At 44.5% G+C, this 15,210-nt stretch overlaps 1 protein-coding gene across 1 annotated transcript in view; it reads left to right on the top strand.

Annotated features, from left to right (window-relative positions):
- The window catches only part of LOC144754162 (E3 ubiquitin-protein ligase TRIM39-like), a 97,594-nt gene that overhangs the window by 12,970 nt on the left and 69,414 nt on the right, over positions 1-15,210 (top strand). Inside the window, exon 3 of the mRNA XM_078641744.1 lies at positions 7,730-7,960. Within this exon, the coding sequence (XP_078497870.1) occupies positions 7,730-7,960 (231 nt within the window). The remainder of the gene's footprint in view (positions 1-7,729; positions 7,961-15,210) is intronic.

The following is a 15,210-nucleotide window of genomic DNA, read 5'->3' as shown; positions in this document are numbered from 1 at the left end:
GGTTTGATTAAAGTTGTTGTTGTACAGTACATTTCAGTGCTTTATGTTGACCATGTCACATAACCAACCTATGCTTTTTTGTGTTCTATTAACATAACACTTTGTATATTATTGTTAATGATGGACAAACTTATCTTTGATGAACTTTAACATCATCTCGTGTACTCAATATCTGTTGTTGATACTTTAAGTATGATTAATGTTGTTGTTGTACAGTACATTTTATTGCTTTATGTTGACCATGTTACATAACCAACCTATGTCTTTTTGTGTTCTATTAACATAACACTTTGTATATTACTGTTAATGATGGACAAACTTATCTTTGATGAACTTTAATATCATTTCATGGACTCAATATCTGTTGTTGATACTTTAAGTACGATTTACATGGCTTCTACCTCATTGCACAAAACGTCACTCACGTCGTTAACACTTTTTCCAGTCACCAGCATGAATAGGTAGCATTCCGCAATGGTATCATAATGCATAAGCACTCTATATCCCAGGATGCATCACCCATCACATATATATACTATCATTAGCTGTTAGTATATGCACGTTCCTAGCGTATATATACGGACACTATTTATCACATGAAATAGCACCCGCTTCGTTCAATCGTTTGTAGGTATATGGGTATCTCGATCATAACACTACGTGTTATAGTTAATGCGCACATGATATTTTATTTTGGGCTTCTGAGCCTACAATACGGATGATATTGAGCGTGGGCGTAACTTTGGTGCGCCAGAGATTATGTTCACATAAGACTTTTTATGTTACCAGTCACTCAATATTGGTGGGCTGTCGATATATTTTTTCACCTTTTTAAGATGGCGCTCAAGCGCTTTGTATTTTTTTGGCATTCTTCGGGTTTGTCATTTTCATTGTCCGCTCTTTATGCTCATGGCTACACTGCCATGTGCACCACGCTACTTTTTAATGGAGTTTGCGAGCAGACCGGTTGAAGACTACTGATAGAACAGCAGCGAGTTAACGTGAAAGGAGTCTTGTATTTTGGAGTCAGGTAAATGACCACTGTCCATTACTTTCTCGCATTACACCGTTACCGCTTTTATTGTATATTTGGCAATTACCTAGTGCCTTATCATTATTATTATTTACTTCCGGGTAGAGTCGACATCGTTACGAAGATAAGGTAGGGCCATTATCATTATTATTTTTTATCCCACAGCACATGATGCTATCATGTTTTGTTATATTTTTCAATAATAGCGGCTTATATTCAACATTTATTGTTGCAGCTACCGGCAACCAGATCACCAGGTACGACGTTCATAAATCACTGTTCTTTATTTATTTTATCTCATGAGCACATTATAGCGTTATCTACCATTTATAATTTTTTGGTTGTAGAATCGGCTATCAACTTTAATAGATCTCCAGCAATCAAACATGAAGGTACGATTAAATCGATAACATACACACACCCCCATATCCCCCAGCATATGTAGATACTGACATACATTCCTTCTTCTTCCTTTTAGAACTGCCCCTGATGAAGGCACCGTATGCGTGCCGAAATGCATTGGGCTCCACGTCAATCATTTGAATATTAGAATGTTACGAATATGATGTATAATGATTATGCTTGTACAATTAATTTGCATACACATTTGAGAATTGTTATGATGACACAATAACACTCAGTTGCATTATTTATGACTCATCTTGTAAAACTGTTTAATAAATGTGATTATTACCACCACATACAAATTTAATTGTGGTTAAACATTTTTGATATTGCTTTAAGGTGCATAGCACCAAGTGAACAGTGCATGATTAGGTGGGCCACCACTCACCATAATTCATTCATTTAGCATCCAGGATTGACTCCCCTGAGTAATCATAGCACCGGTTGAAGAACTTTTATAATTGATGATTATTAATTTGTTGAAATTGGAGTGCTCCCCACAACTCCCATTACTATCTCTGTTATGGGGGCACGCTTGGCACGCCTTTGCAGGTCACCAAACAGGTACTGTTCGGGTCTTCAGGGAGCAATAACATTATAGTTTCGCACAACTCAGGAACACATTCCTTATTAGGACTGGTGATACAAGGACACAACCCTCTACCAAGGAGAGAGCTAAGACCTCACCTGATAACACAGGCTCCTGGTCTAAGCCACAGTGTGACATACCACACCTGATAACACACAGGCTCCTGCTCTAAGCCACAGTGTGACATACCTCACCTGATAACACACAGGCTCCTGCTCTAAGCCACAGTATGACATACCTCACCTGATAACACACAGGCTCCTGCTCTAAGCCACAGTGTGACATACCTCACCTGATACACTGTGGCTTAGAGCAGGAGCCTGTGTGTTATCAGGTGAGGTATGTCACACTGTGGCTTAGAGCAGGAGCCTGTGTGTTGACATACCTCACCTGATAACACAGGCTCCTGCTCTAAGCTACAGTGTGACATACCTCAACTGATAACACACAGGCTCCTGCTCTAAGCCACAGTGTGACATACCTCACCTGATAACACACAGGCTCCTGCTCTAAGCCACAGTGTGATGTACCTCACCTGATAAAAAAAGAAACAATTGATGGATGGAATGCTGGACAATGCAAACATTCACCCCCAATCAGAAGGATCTGGGTTTAATCCATCATTCTCTCGCTCACCACACCACCCCAGTTTGAACCCAGCTATATGCAAATCAGTCTTGACCATGTTTCTTATGCAGGGCTCGACAAATCCGAAAAATGGTACTAGTCCTGCAGGTCTAGTACCATGGAAAATCCCCTCGACCTGACTGCAACCCACTTGACCTCCGTCTCTGAAAACGGAGCAAAAGTGACAAGATAACAAGATTTAAAGGCATCTTTATTGCTCATTCCCTTTATGAGCAATAAAAATGCCTTTAAATCATGTTATCTTGTCACTTTTGCTCTGTTTTCAAAGGCAGAGGACATAAGTTAGTTTGACTTCCTACTCGCCAGAAAGGGCGAGTAGGACCTAAAAATAGCTCGTCCTCATCCATTCTCCCTCGCAAATGCGAGCGGGCGAGTGGATTTGTCGAGCCCTGATATGGGAACAGTCCAGCCCGAACTGCTAAGGCAGGTCCTGGCTGATGAGTGCTGAATTCCCAAAACCGGTCCTAGGATGCTTGTTTCCAGTCCAAGGGGGAACTGGACTGGCAGTTCGGGCTGGACTGCTTCCATTGGGCGCAGGGTCAACACTGATTTGCATATGGCTAGGTCCTAACTGGAATGGCATGGTGAGCGAAAAACTATAGATTTAGACCCAGATATCTGTACTGGGGTGAATGTATGACATTGTTCTGCATTTAGTCCATCAATTGTTCATTTCATACCTCACCTGAAAAAGCACAGGCTCCTGCTCCTGACTCGCTCGGAAGCGGTGGCTCCCCACGCTCCCAAGGCTCCTGGTATCGTAGCGCTTTGTAGCTCATCACCACTGCTGATAATTGGCCTGCGCTTCGCTCGCTCTGCCGGCATTACCATTTGCGCTTTTTGTTTGTTTGTTTGCGAGTTCGTAGCACTATAGTGCCTTTACATTGCTCTCATTGCCTGCATTGCCATCTGAAGCTGCCTGGTTAGCGAGAACCTAGATTCTATCGCAGTGCTCGCTTTGCTTCTAAATTGAATTGTGCCTGATTGTGCCTCTGCCCATATCCTGAGACACCACGGTTTGTGCCCCAGTCTCGCCCTGTTTCGCTTTCTTTTTTGCGTCCATTTTGTTGTTGTTGTGCCTCATAGCCCGTCTCCCCACCCCGCTCCCGCCTCCCAGCTGCTCCTCCCTCGCCCCACCCCCCTCCACTACCCACTTATGACAGATGCCTTTGCGCACAGCGTTCACGCCGAAGGTGCGCCAAAGGTAAGCCCGTCTACGCCCGTCCGCGCCTGGACCGCGCCTAGCGCCTGACCCCCTGTCCCCCGCAAAATCCACTCCGTCCGCATAACGTACGACGCCGCAACCCTCTCAGCCCTTAACCCCGGCCGCCCACCAAACTGCTACCAAGCCGCCCCAGGACACACCCATGGACCCTTCACCTGCCACTCCTGCAAGTTCGACTGCATCAAGACCCACACCAAATCCACAAACTCCAAACAGAGCTCCGACACTAACCATCTAAAGTGTATCCTGCTCAACACCCGCTCGGTCCATAGACACGCCATCAAACTATGGAACCTACTCGTCACCACATCGCCGGATGTCGCCTTCCTTACAGAAACCTGGATGAACGCCTCATCAGCACCCGACATCGCCATAGCCATCCTGGACGGCTACAAGATCATCCGAAAGGACCACACCAACCAAACAGGAGGAGGCATCGCCATCGTCCATAAGAACACCATCCGCATCACGACCAGTTCCGACGACTACCTTGCAACCGTTGAACACCTTCACTTCCAGATCCACACCGACCCCAAGACCACACTCAGAGGCACCCTCATCTACAGCCCACCAGGACCCCGCACACAATTCAGCGAAGACTTCACCGACTTCATCAGCCCTCACGCCCTCCCCTCCGAGGACTACATTCTACTGGGAGACCTCAACTTCCACCTGGAAAAGAAAAACGACAGCAACACTACCACCCTTCTGGACAACCTGGCCAACCTCGGACTCGAACAACTTGTTAACACCCCCACCCACTATGCCGGACACACGCTCGACCCAATCTTCACCTCCAGCAAGCACATCTCCTTCAATCACACCACAGCTCTCCACTGGACTGACCACAGCTGCGTTCACTTCAACTACATAAAGACCACGACCCACAACCCCCCACAACCTATTCCCCGAAGAAACTGGAACAAAATTACCACCGACCAGCTCTTCACATCACTTCACCAAAACCCTCCCGCCAAATCATCGGACCCAAACCAAGCAGCCACCAACCTCACACAATGGATCACCCACAGCGCCGACGAACTAGCACCCTTGAAAAACCATCAAACCAAGCAAGGTAGCAAAAAAGCCCCCTGGTTCAACAATGACCTAAAGAAATCCAAGAAGTTCTGTCGTACCCTCGAGAAAGCCTGGAGAAAAAACCCAACCACTGACAACCTGACCACCTTCAAGAACGCCACCCGCAAACACCACCAACTGATCCGATCCACCAAGAAATCAGCATTCAAGGATCGTCTTGACAACAACGCCCAAAACAGCAAGGAACTATTCAACATCGTCAAAGAATTTACCAACCCCACCGCCGGCACCAACGACATCACACCCTCCCAAGACCTCTGCGATTCCCTAGCCTCATTCTTCCACAACAAAATTGCCGACATACATAACAGCTTTGGAAACCAGTCCGAAGACCAGCCCACTCCACCCACCTCCGAACCAAAACCGCCCTCTAACATCCTTTGCGACTGGAACCCAATCACCACCGAAGACACCATCCGCCTGATGAACTCCATCCACTTAGGATCGCCAACCGACCCATGCCCCCACCACATTTTCAACAAAGCAGACTCCATTATCGCACCCCATCTCCGTGACGTCATCAACTGCTCCTTCAACTCCTCTACCTTCCCGGAAAGCTGGAAACATGCCGAACTCAGCGCCCTTCTAAAGAAACCCACAGCAGACCCCACTGAACTTAAGAACTACCGCCCCATCTCGCTCCTCCCATTCCCTGCCAAAGTCACTGAGAAAGCCGTCCACAATCAGCTCGCCGCCTTCCTCGAATCCAACAAATCCCTCGACCCCTCACAGTCTGGCTTCCGAGCCAAACACAGCACCGAAACCGCCCTCATCGCAGCAACAGACGACATTCGAACTCTACTGGACAACGGAGAAACAGCTGCCCTCATCCTACTTGACCTCTCCGCAGCCTTCGACACAGTCTGTCATAGCACCCTCATACAACGCCTTAGCAACGTCGGAATACAAGGAAAAGCATTGGACTGGATCATCTCGTTCCTCGCCGGAAGAACCCAGAGAGTCCGCCTCCCCCCTTTTAGATCAGAGGCCACCAAAATCATCTGTGGCGTACCACAAGGATCATCACTCAGTCCCACCCTCTTCAACATATACATGAGTCCCCTCGCATCCATCGCACGCCAACACAACCTCAACATCATCTCCTACGCAGACGACACCCAGCTGATCCTCTCCCTCACCAAAGACCCAAACACAGCCAAAACCAACTTACACGAAGGAATGAAAGAAGTAGCCGAGTGGATGAAGAACAGCCATTTAAAACTGAACTCGGACAAAACGGAAGTCCTCATCCTAGGTTCATCCCCCGCTGCCTGGGACGACTCATGGTGGCCACCGGCCCTGGGAACTGCACCCATACCTACAGACCACGCACGTAACCTGGGCTTCATCCTGGACTCCTCCCTCTCGATGACCAGACAAGTCAGCGCCGTCTCATCATCATGCTTCAACATCCTACGCATGCTCAAAAAAATCTTCCGCTGGATCCCCACCGAAACAAGAAAGACGGTCACCCACGCACTGATCACAAGCCGTCTGGATTACGGAAACACCCTTTACGCCGGAACCACAGCCAAACTGCAGAAAAAACTCCAACGCATCCAAAACGCCTCAGCCAGACTCATACTGGACATCCCCCATCAAGCTCACATTTCCGGTCACCTGAAAGACCTCCACTGGCTCCCCGTCAACAAGAGAATAACGTTCCGTCTCCTCACCCACGCACACAAAGCCCTCTACGACCTAGGACCCGAATGCCTCAACACACGACTATCCTTCTACACCCCCACCCGCCAACTACGATCGTCCAATCAAGCCCTCGCCGCTATCCCGCGCATCCATAGATCCACCATGGGGGGAAGATCCTTCTCCTACTTAGCGGCCAAGACCTGGAATTCTCTCCCCACCCACCTCCGCCTCACACAGAACCACCTCTCCTTCAGAAAGCAACTAAAAACTTGGATATTCGATAAGTAAAGTACCTCCCCCCTCCCCCCAAGCGCCTTGAGACCCTCTGGGTGAGTAGTGCGCTATACAAATTTTCGAACTTGAACTTGAACAGTGTGACATACCTCACCTGATAACTCACAGCCTCTTATCTTAGGATATGACAAGATGTTTATCCAATCTCCTTACTAATCTTTTACAGAAATCGCTGAATTACCTTCAGAAACATTGATTTATCTGGTAATTCTGCGTTTTGTAACAGAATGCACATGCTTTGTTTATGATTTTGAACGTGAAATTCCAACACCAGTGATTCCCCATCACTTTGAATGAGCGCCATTGTAGGACACCCCCTCAGTGTCTCCTTCTGGGCAAACATTGCGCTGGCAGGACAGGGGCAGTCCGCACTCCCCAAATCTTGTGTCTTCCATCCCAAGGGCTGAAACTTCCTGGCCCCCTTCTTTTACATCATTATTTGACTTCAGCTAGTGTCTCCCCCTCAGCCCGACTCTGGGTCTTTGACTGTCTCTGCCTGCGGTGGGTTTCCTTCCTTGCACCCTCTCCATGGATCGAGCTTCTCTGCAGCTTCACAAATTCTGACCTCTCTACAGTTCGTGAGGTGTCTGAGGGAAGGGGGAGGGCAGGAGTGTGAGAAGGATGGAAGACGGTCGAAGGCTGCAGTTCAGAAATTAGGAAAATCACATTAGTGGTCTGGTCTGACTTTAAGGATCTATCAACCCCTCCACCCTCCTCCTGGACTCCGACTCTAAGGATGGCTTGTAGAAAGCTTTTTAATATCTAACCAGCTTTTCTTTGCTTCTGACAGAACAAGCTAAGAACTGAGAAGAATAAAATTGAATCTGAGTTTGAAAAGCTGCGGCAGCTTCTGGAAGAAAATGAGCAAACACTGCACAGAAGACTGGAGGAGATGGAGAAGAAAATTACCATGATAGAAAATGCAAATATCACCAAACTGTCCAATCAAATCACCTCTCTCAAGGCCCTGATAACGGAGATAGAAAAGAAGTCTGAGGCGCCAGCGTGGGAACTCCTGAAGGTGAGATACTGTTTGGGAAATAAAACAGAAGAATGAGGTGAAATAATCATATTTTGTGTGCATTATTAAATGTATGAGCGGAACACTTTTGATCTCCTGGCTGGGTCAATGCACAGTGACCCCACGCACTCTGAGAGCTGCACACAATATACAGAGATGGATAATTTACATTGTCCCACTTGATGCTGTGAGCCCAACTCCATATACAAACTGTGAAATGTACAGGGACTGTTTACGGTGTGATATACAAGTTAATAACCCATCTATTTGCAAATTATTTATGTATTTTATATATTGGGAGAATGCAACACACCAAGCAATTCCAGTGACTGTAAATAATATATGAAGACCAAGGAGCAAAATGTGTTAAAAGTTACATAGAAATGGAAAGCCTAATGAGTGACAACACCTTAGAGAATTGGAAAGAAACCAAATTCCTTCTTTTCTAAAAAGTTTGAAAACAATTCTGTTCTAATGTGTTTACTTGTCTCCTGATGCAGGTGGCCACTTAGGTTCACGTGCACCAAACCTCTTGTTAGGGTGAACAGCTGTATAACTAGGAATTTGAAATTGGTAATGGAAAGCTCACTGGATTTTTTGTCATCCCAGATAAAGATAGAGATTGCCACAGAAAACTCTTTAGTTTGAAGAATAGTAACAATTTTATATCACGGGTAACCCCAGATTATATTACAGTGTGCAATATTAAAGTCCGCAAATTGCTGCCCTGCAGCAATAGAAATTTGATTTACAACTGGATTATTTTAAAACAGTAAACGGCAACCAAGTTCCTCAACAATATGGCTTAGGTTGGGATTAGAGGTGTAAACATCCTTATTGTGGTCATACGCTGTATGCTCTATCTACTCTACTCAAATAAGTTGATTTGGGAGCATCCCTCGGTGGGCGACAGGGAGCATCCCTCTGAGGGCGACAGGGAGCATCCCTCTGAGGGTCTCAGCGAGCATCCCTCTGAGGGTCTCAGAGAGCGTCCCTCTGAGGGTGACAGAGAGCATCCCTCTGAGGGTGACAGAGCATCCCTCGGAGGGTGACCGAGAGCGTCCCTCTGAGGGTGACAGAGAGCGTCCCTCTGAGGGTGACAGAGAGCATCCCTCTGAGGGTGACAGAGCATCCCTCGGAGGGTGACCGAGAGCGTCCCTCTGAGGGTGACAGAGAGCGTCCCTCTGAGGGTGACAGAGAGCGGCCCTCTGAGGGTGACAGAGAGCGTCCCTCTGAGGGTGACAGGGAGCGTCCCTCTGAGGGTGACAGGGAGCGTCCCTCTGAGGGTGACAGAGAGCATCCCTCCGAGGGTGACAGAGAGCGTCCCTCTGAGGGTGACAGGGAGCGTCCCTCTGAGGGTGACAGGGAGCGTCCCTCTGAGGGTTACAGAGAGCATCCCTCTGAGGGTGACAGAGAGCACCCCTCTGAGGGTGACAGAGAGCGGCCCTCTGAGGGTTACAGAGAGCATCCCTCTGAGGGTGACAGAGAGCATCCCTCTAAGGGTGACAGAGAGCATCCCTCTGATGGTGAGAGAGAGCATCCCTCTGAGGGTGACCGAGAGCCTCCTTGGAGGGTGACAGAGAGCCTCCATTCACCAGCTGTGATCCTGGTGTCACCCTCTAAACAGTACGTTTAACTCCTTATACTGAGAGGAACTTGTAATATAGCCACGCCGCATGCAAGTCATAGACAACTTGTCATAAAGAGTCCAATAGTCCAAATCCTTTAGTCTTGCCTGGTTCTTCCTTAAATTTGTATAGAGGGTCTTTCATCTCTGCCCCTTCAATCCAACAGCGCACCCCATGCTGGGATGAATTAAACCAGTAATTGGCGGGAGCTTCACACAAGCAGATCCTTTAAAAGTCCTTAACTGCCAAGAGGCGGTCACATTTCTTTGTCCTTCCTGGGAAGCTGTGATCTTATTTCCTAGATGGCTGCCACTCACACAGACTCCTCTAGTACCCCTTCTGCCTGTACCTCCTTCCCCTGCACGGCACTCTTCTAGTACCCCTTCCTTGTACCTTCTCCGGCAGGGCACTCTTCTAGTACCCCTTCTGCTTGTACCTCCTCCTGCGGGGCACTGTTCTACCCCTTCGGCTCTTAACTACTCCTTCATGGCACTCTTTTAGTAATGCTTCTGTTCGTACCTTACTCTTCTGTAGAACACTCTTCTAGTATCCCTGCTGTTCATACTTCCTCCTTCAACTCCTGTTTCCTGTAATACTTTTAGTATAATAAAACATGGCACACTAGGATCTACTTGTGAAAGTGGATCGTGCACTGCTAGTTTTTTGCCGCTGTTTCAAATGTTTGTCGTGCTCCAGTGATACTCTCCCTACCCAGGAGTGTGTAACATATAATCTTGAGGTCGCAGTCCCAAGTACTCTTGGGCTGTCTCACTGTGCACAGACTTTATGTGCTAGATAAATAAATCTGCACGATTTATTATTCTTGTTTATGTCCTTTATTGCCAATTATTTCATGTAGTGTTATCTTCACACTAATATAATGCTTCTTGCATGACAGTTGTACATACAACTACAATATCAATAATGCATTGTTCTCCTTTCTTAGTTCATGTCACAATTCTCCCAATGCATTTCGGCACAATGTGCCTTCATCAGGGGATACCTACACAAAAGATATGTTCCTTTTAATACTGAGAAAACTTGTCGATTTATATGCCACCACCTTAGTGTAGGTTTTAGTACCAGTGAACTGGCTCCTTATTTGTGTGTTTTTAGGAAACCGAACCTGCGTGTTAAACAATTCCCCAATTCTATCCTTTGAAATCGCATGTGGGACGCGCTGATTGCTAGTATTTACATATGGCCACTGTTCTTATGGACGTGCTGTTTCTATGCGCTCTCTGCATGCACTCGCGCTGAATGCTAGCCCAGCTTGTTTTTAGTTAACGTGGCATGCTGTCATCTTTACGTGTGTGAAAATTATTACAGAACACGCTTACCGAGTCCTCTATAGTGCCGCTTTCTCCGGTCTCCTTTTCTTCGTGGTCGGTTAACGCTGCAACTACTCTAAGCTGCTATGCCGCACGTGTGACGTCTGATGTTAAACTCTCGCGGGCCACATTCAAAGGGGCCGTGCGCTTCGTGTCAATACTGCTGCGTGTGTATAAAGTTAAATATGAAAAAAACGAGAATGTCATGTACGTTTCTCTGAATCTAAAGAATACATAAGTATATACGGTTGTGCAATTGCTAAATATTAATTAAAAAATCAACATAAGTATACATATCAGCTAGACATTTGTGATGAATGGACCAAATTGTGCGACAATGATCTATAATGATTACTCAATCGGTTATAACTACAGATAACACAAAAGTTCGACCCTCTCATTCAACCCATGCAGTTTTAGGGTATTTAGATGATATATCCAATGATTCTCCCTCTTCAATAGAGTCTTTTCATTATCTTTACCTTCAGTTCTTGTTATTACCTCCAGAATGCGGGCTTTTAATTGACTTATCTGGTGTTTAGCTTCCAGAAAATGAGTGGCAATTGTCGATTTCATCATTTTTGTTCTTATGTTGCTTTTGTGCTCGTATAGTCTTGTTTTCAGTTTTCGTTCTGTCTGTCAAATGTATACTTTCCCGCAGGGGCATTTTAACATGTAGATGGTATTCATAGTGCCACATGTCGCTTTCACTTTCAGTTGAATTTTATGTCCTTTCATTGGATGTGTGATGGTACTTCCTATGATTATATTGTGGCAATTGGTACAATTCCAACATGGTTTGGTTCCCATGTATTTAGCGGTGTCTTCTTCTGTCGGCGTTTCAGAATTTCTCCTATGTTCTTTGATCTCGTGTACACAAACAATAGATCCTGTGAAAAAATGTTATTAAAATCTGGTTCCACTCTTAGAATCTCCCATAGTCGTTTAATGATCTTTCTGTATTGTTGACTCATGTTTGAATATTTGGTCACACACGTTATTCTCTTGTCATCCTTCGCTAACTTGACTTCAAGTAGATCTTCTCTGGGCCTCCTCCTAGTTCTTTCAATGGCGTCTTGTATGACCTTATCAGGGTACCCACGTTGTTTGAAACGTGTTGTCATTAATATGTTCTGTGTGGAAAGCTCCTTTGGATCCGAGACGATCCTTTTTACCCTCAGGAATTGAGAATACGGAAGGTGAAGTTTTATTAGGTTGGGATGATAGCTTTCGTACCTTAAAATGTTGTTTCTGTCTGTTTTCTTTTTGTAGATGTTTGTTGAAAATCCTGTGGGTTGTCTGTTTTTTTCTACATCAAGAAAAATAATGGTTTTATCTTGTATTTCCGAAGTGAACTCAATTCTCTCATCTATGAGATTGAGTTTTTCAATTTGGATTGCCAACTCTTCTTTTGTACCTTGCCAAATGGTAAAGAAGTCGTCAATAAATCGTACATATAAGATTATATCTTCGTTCCAGCTCTTGTTTGCCAAAATGTGTGTCTCCTCGAACTCATGCATGAAGATATTTGCATATGTAGGGGCCGCACAATTCCCCATAGATGTCCCGCTTTTTTGGAGATACCAATTATCATTCCAGGTGAAAAAACTGTACATCAGTGTAAATTCCAAGAGTTCCATAAGTAATACTTTCATTTCTTCCCGATAATCCATCTGTAAAAGCGCCTTCTCTACTGCTTCAATTCCCAGTAGGTGCGGTATGGATGTGTACAGGGCTTTAACATCTATAGTTCCCATTACTATTGGTTGTTCTTCTTTGATGGTTACTGATGACAACTTTTTAAGGCAATCCGTTGTGTCCTTGATAAAGGAGGTCATTTTGGTCACAAATGGTTGTAAATACTTGTCTAGTTTTGTGACCAAAATGACCTCCTTTATCAAGGAGAGAACGGATTTCCTTAAAAAATTGTCATCAGTAACCACCAAAAAAGAACAACCAATAGTAATGGGAACTATAGATGTTAAAGCCCTGTACACATCCATACCGCACCAACTGGGAATTGAAGCCGTAGAGAAGGCGCTTTTACAGATGGATTATCGGGAAGAAATGAAAGTATTACTTATGGAACTCTTGGAATTTACACTGATGCACAGTTATTTCACCTGGAATGATAATTGGTATCTCCAAAAAAGCGGGACATCTATGGGGAATTGTGCGACCCCTACATATGCAAATATCTTCATGCATGAGTTCGAGGAGACGCACATTTTGGCAAACAAGAGATGGAACGAACATATAATCTTATATGTACGAATTATTGACGACTTCTTTACCATTTGGCAAGGTACAAAAGAAGAGTTGGCAATCCAAATTGAAAAACTCAATCTCATAGATGAGAGAATTGAATTCACTTCGGAAATACAAGATAAAACCATTAATTTTCTTGATGTAGAAATAACCAGACAACCCACAAGATTTTCAACAAACCTCTACAAAAAGAAAACCGACAGAAACAACATTTTAAGGTATGAAAGCTATCATCCCAACCCATTAAAACTTCACCTTCCGTATTCTCAATTCCTGAGGGTAAAAAGGATTGTCTCGGATCCAAAGGAGCTTTCCACACAGAACATATTAATGACAACACGTTTCAAACAATGTGGGTACCTTGATAAGGTCATACAAGACGTTATTGAAAGAACTACGAGGAGGCCCAGAGAAGATCTACTTGAAGTCAAGTTAGCGAAGGATGACAAGAGAATAACGTGTGTGACCAAATATTCAAACATGAGTCAACAATACAGAAAGATCATTATACGACATTGGGAGATTTTAAGAGTGGAACCAGATTTTAATAACATTTTTTCACAGGATCCATTGTTTGTGTACACGAGATCAAAGAACATAGGAGAAATTCTGAAAACGCCGACAGAAGAAGACACTACTAAATACATGGGAACCAAACCATGTTGGAATTGTAGCAATTGCCACAATATAATCATAGGAAGTATCATCACACATCCAATGAAAGGACATAAAATTCAACTGAAAGTGAACGCGACATGTGACACTATGAATACCATTTACATGTTAAAATGCCCCTGCGGGAAAGTATACATTGGACAGACAGAATGAAAACTGAAAACAAGACTATACGAGCACAAAAGCAACATAAGAACAAAAATGATGATATCGACAATTGCCACTCATTTTCTGGAAGGTAAACACCAGATAAGTCAATTAAACGCCTGCATTCTGGAGGTAATAACAACAACTGAAGGTAAAGATAACAAAAAGACTCTTTTGAAGAGGGAGAATCATGGGATATATCATCTAAATACCCTAAAACCGCATGGGTTGAATGAGAGGGTCGAACTTTTGTGTTATCTGTAGTTATAACCAATTGAGTAATCATTATAGATCATTGTCGCACAATTTGGTCCATTCATCACAAATGTCTAGCTGATATGTATACTTATGTTGATTTTGTAATTAATATTTAGCAATTGCACAACCGTATATACTTATGTATTCTTTAGATTCAGAGAAACGTACATGACATTCTCGTTTTTTCATATTTAACTTCATACACACGCAGCAGTATTGACACGAACCGCACGGCCCCTTTAAATGTGGCCAGCGGGAGTTAATTAACATCAGACGTTACACGCGCGGCGTAGCAGCTTAGAGTAGTTGCAGCGTTAACCGACCACGAAGAAAAGGAGAACCGGAGAAAGCGGCCCTATAGAGGACTCGGTAAGCGTGGTCTGTAATAATTTTCACTCACGTAGAGATGACCGCATGCCACATTAACTAAAAACAAGCTGGGCTAGCAATCAGCGCGAGCGCATTCAGAGAGCGCATGGAAACAGCACGTCCGTAAGAACAGTGGCCATATGTAAATACTAACAATCCGCGCATCCCACATGCGATTTCGAAGGATAGAATTGGGGAATTGTTTAACACGCAGGTTAGGTTTCCTAAAAACACACAAATAACATTGCACTTGATACGAGCAGCAGAGCCAGTTCACTGGTACTAAAACCTACACTAAGGTGGTGGCATATACATCGACAAGTTTTCTCAGTAATAAAAGGAACATATCTTTTGTTTAGGTATCCCCTGATGAAGGCACATCGTGCCGAAATGCATTGGGAGAATTGTGACGTGAACTAAGAAAGGAGAACAATGCATTATGGATATTGTAGTTGTATGTACAACTGTCATGCAAGAAGCATTATATTAGTGTGAAGATAACACTACATGAAATAATTGGCAATAAAGGACATAAACAAGAAGAATAAATCGTGCAGATTTATTTATCTAGCAC

The sequence above is a fragment of the Lissotriton helveticus genome, chromosome 5_1 (assembly GCF_964261635.1).
Source record: "Lissotriton helveticus chromosome 5_1, aLisHel1.1, whole genome shotgun sequence".
Lineage (NCBI taxonomy): Eukaryota > Metazoa > Chordata > Amphibia > Caudata > Salamandridae > Lissotriton > Lissotriton helveticus.
The sequence above is the reverse complement of the archived record's forward strand: the minus strand, read 5'-3'. Positions and strand labels throughout refer to the sequence as shown.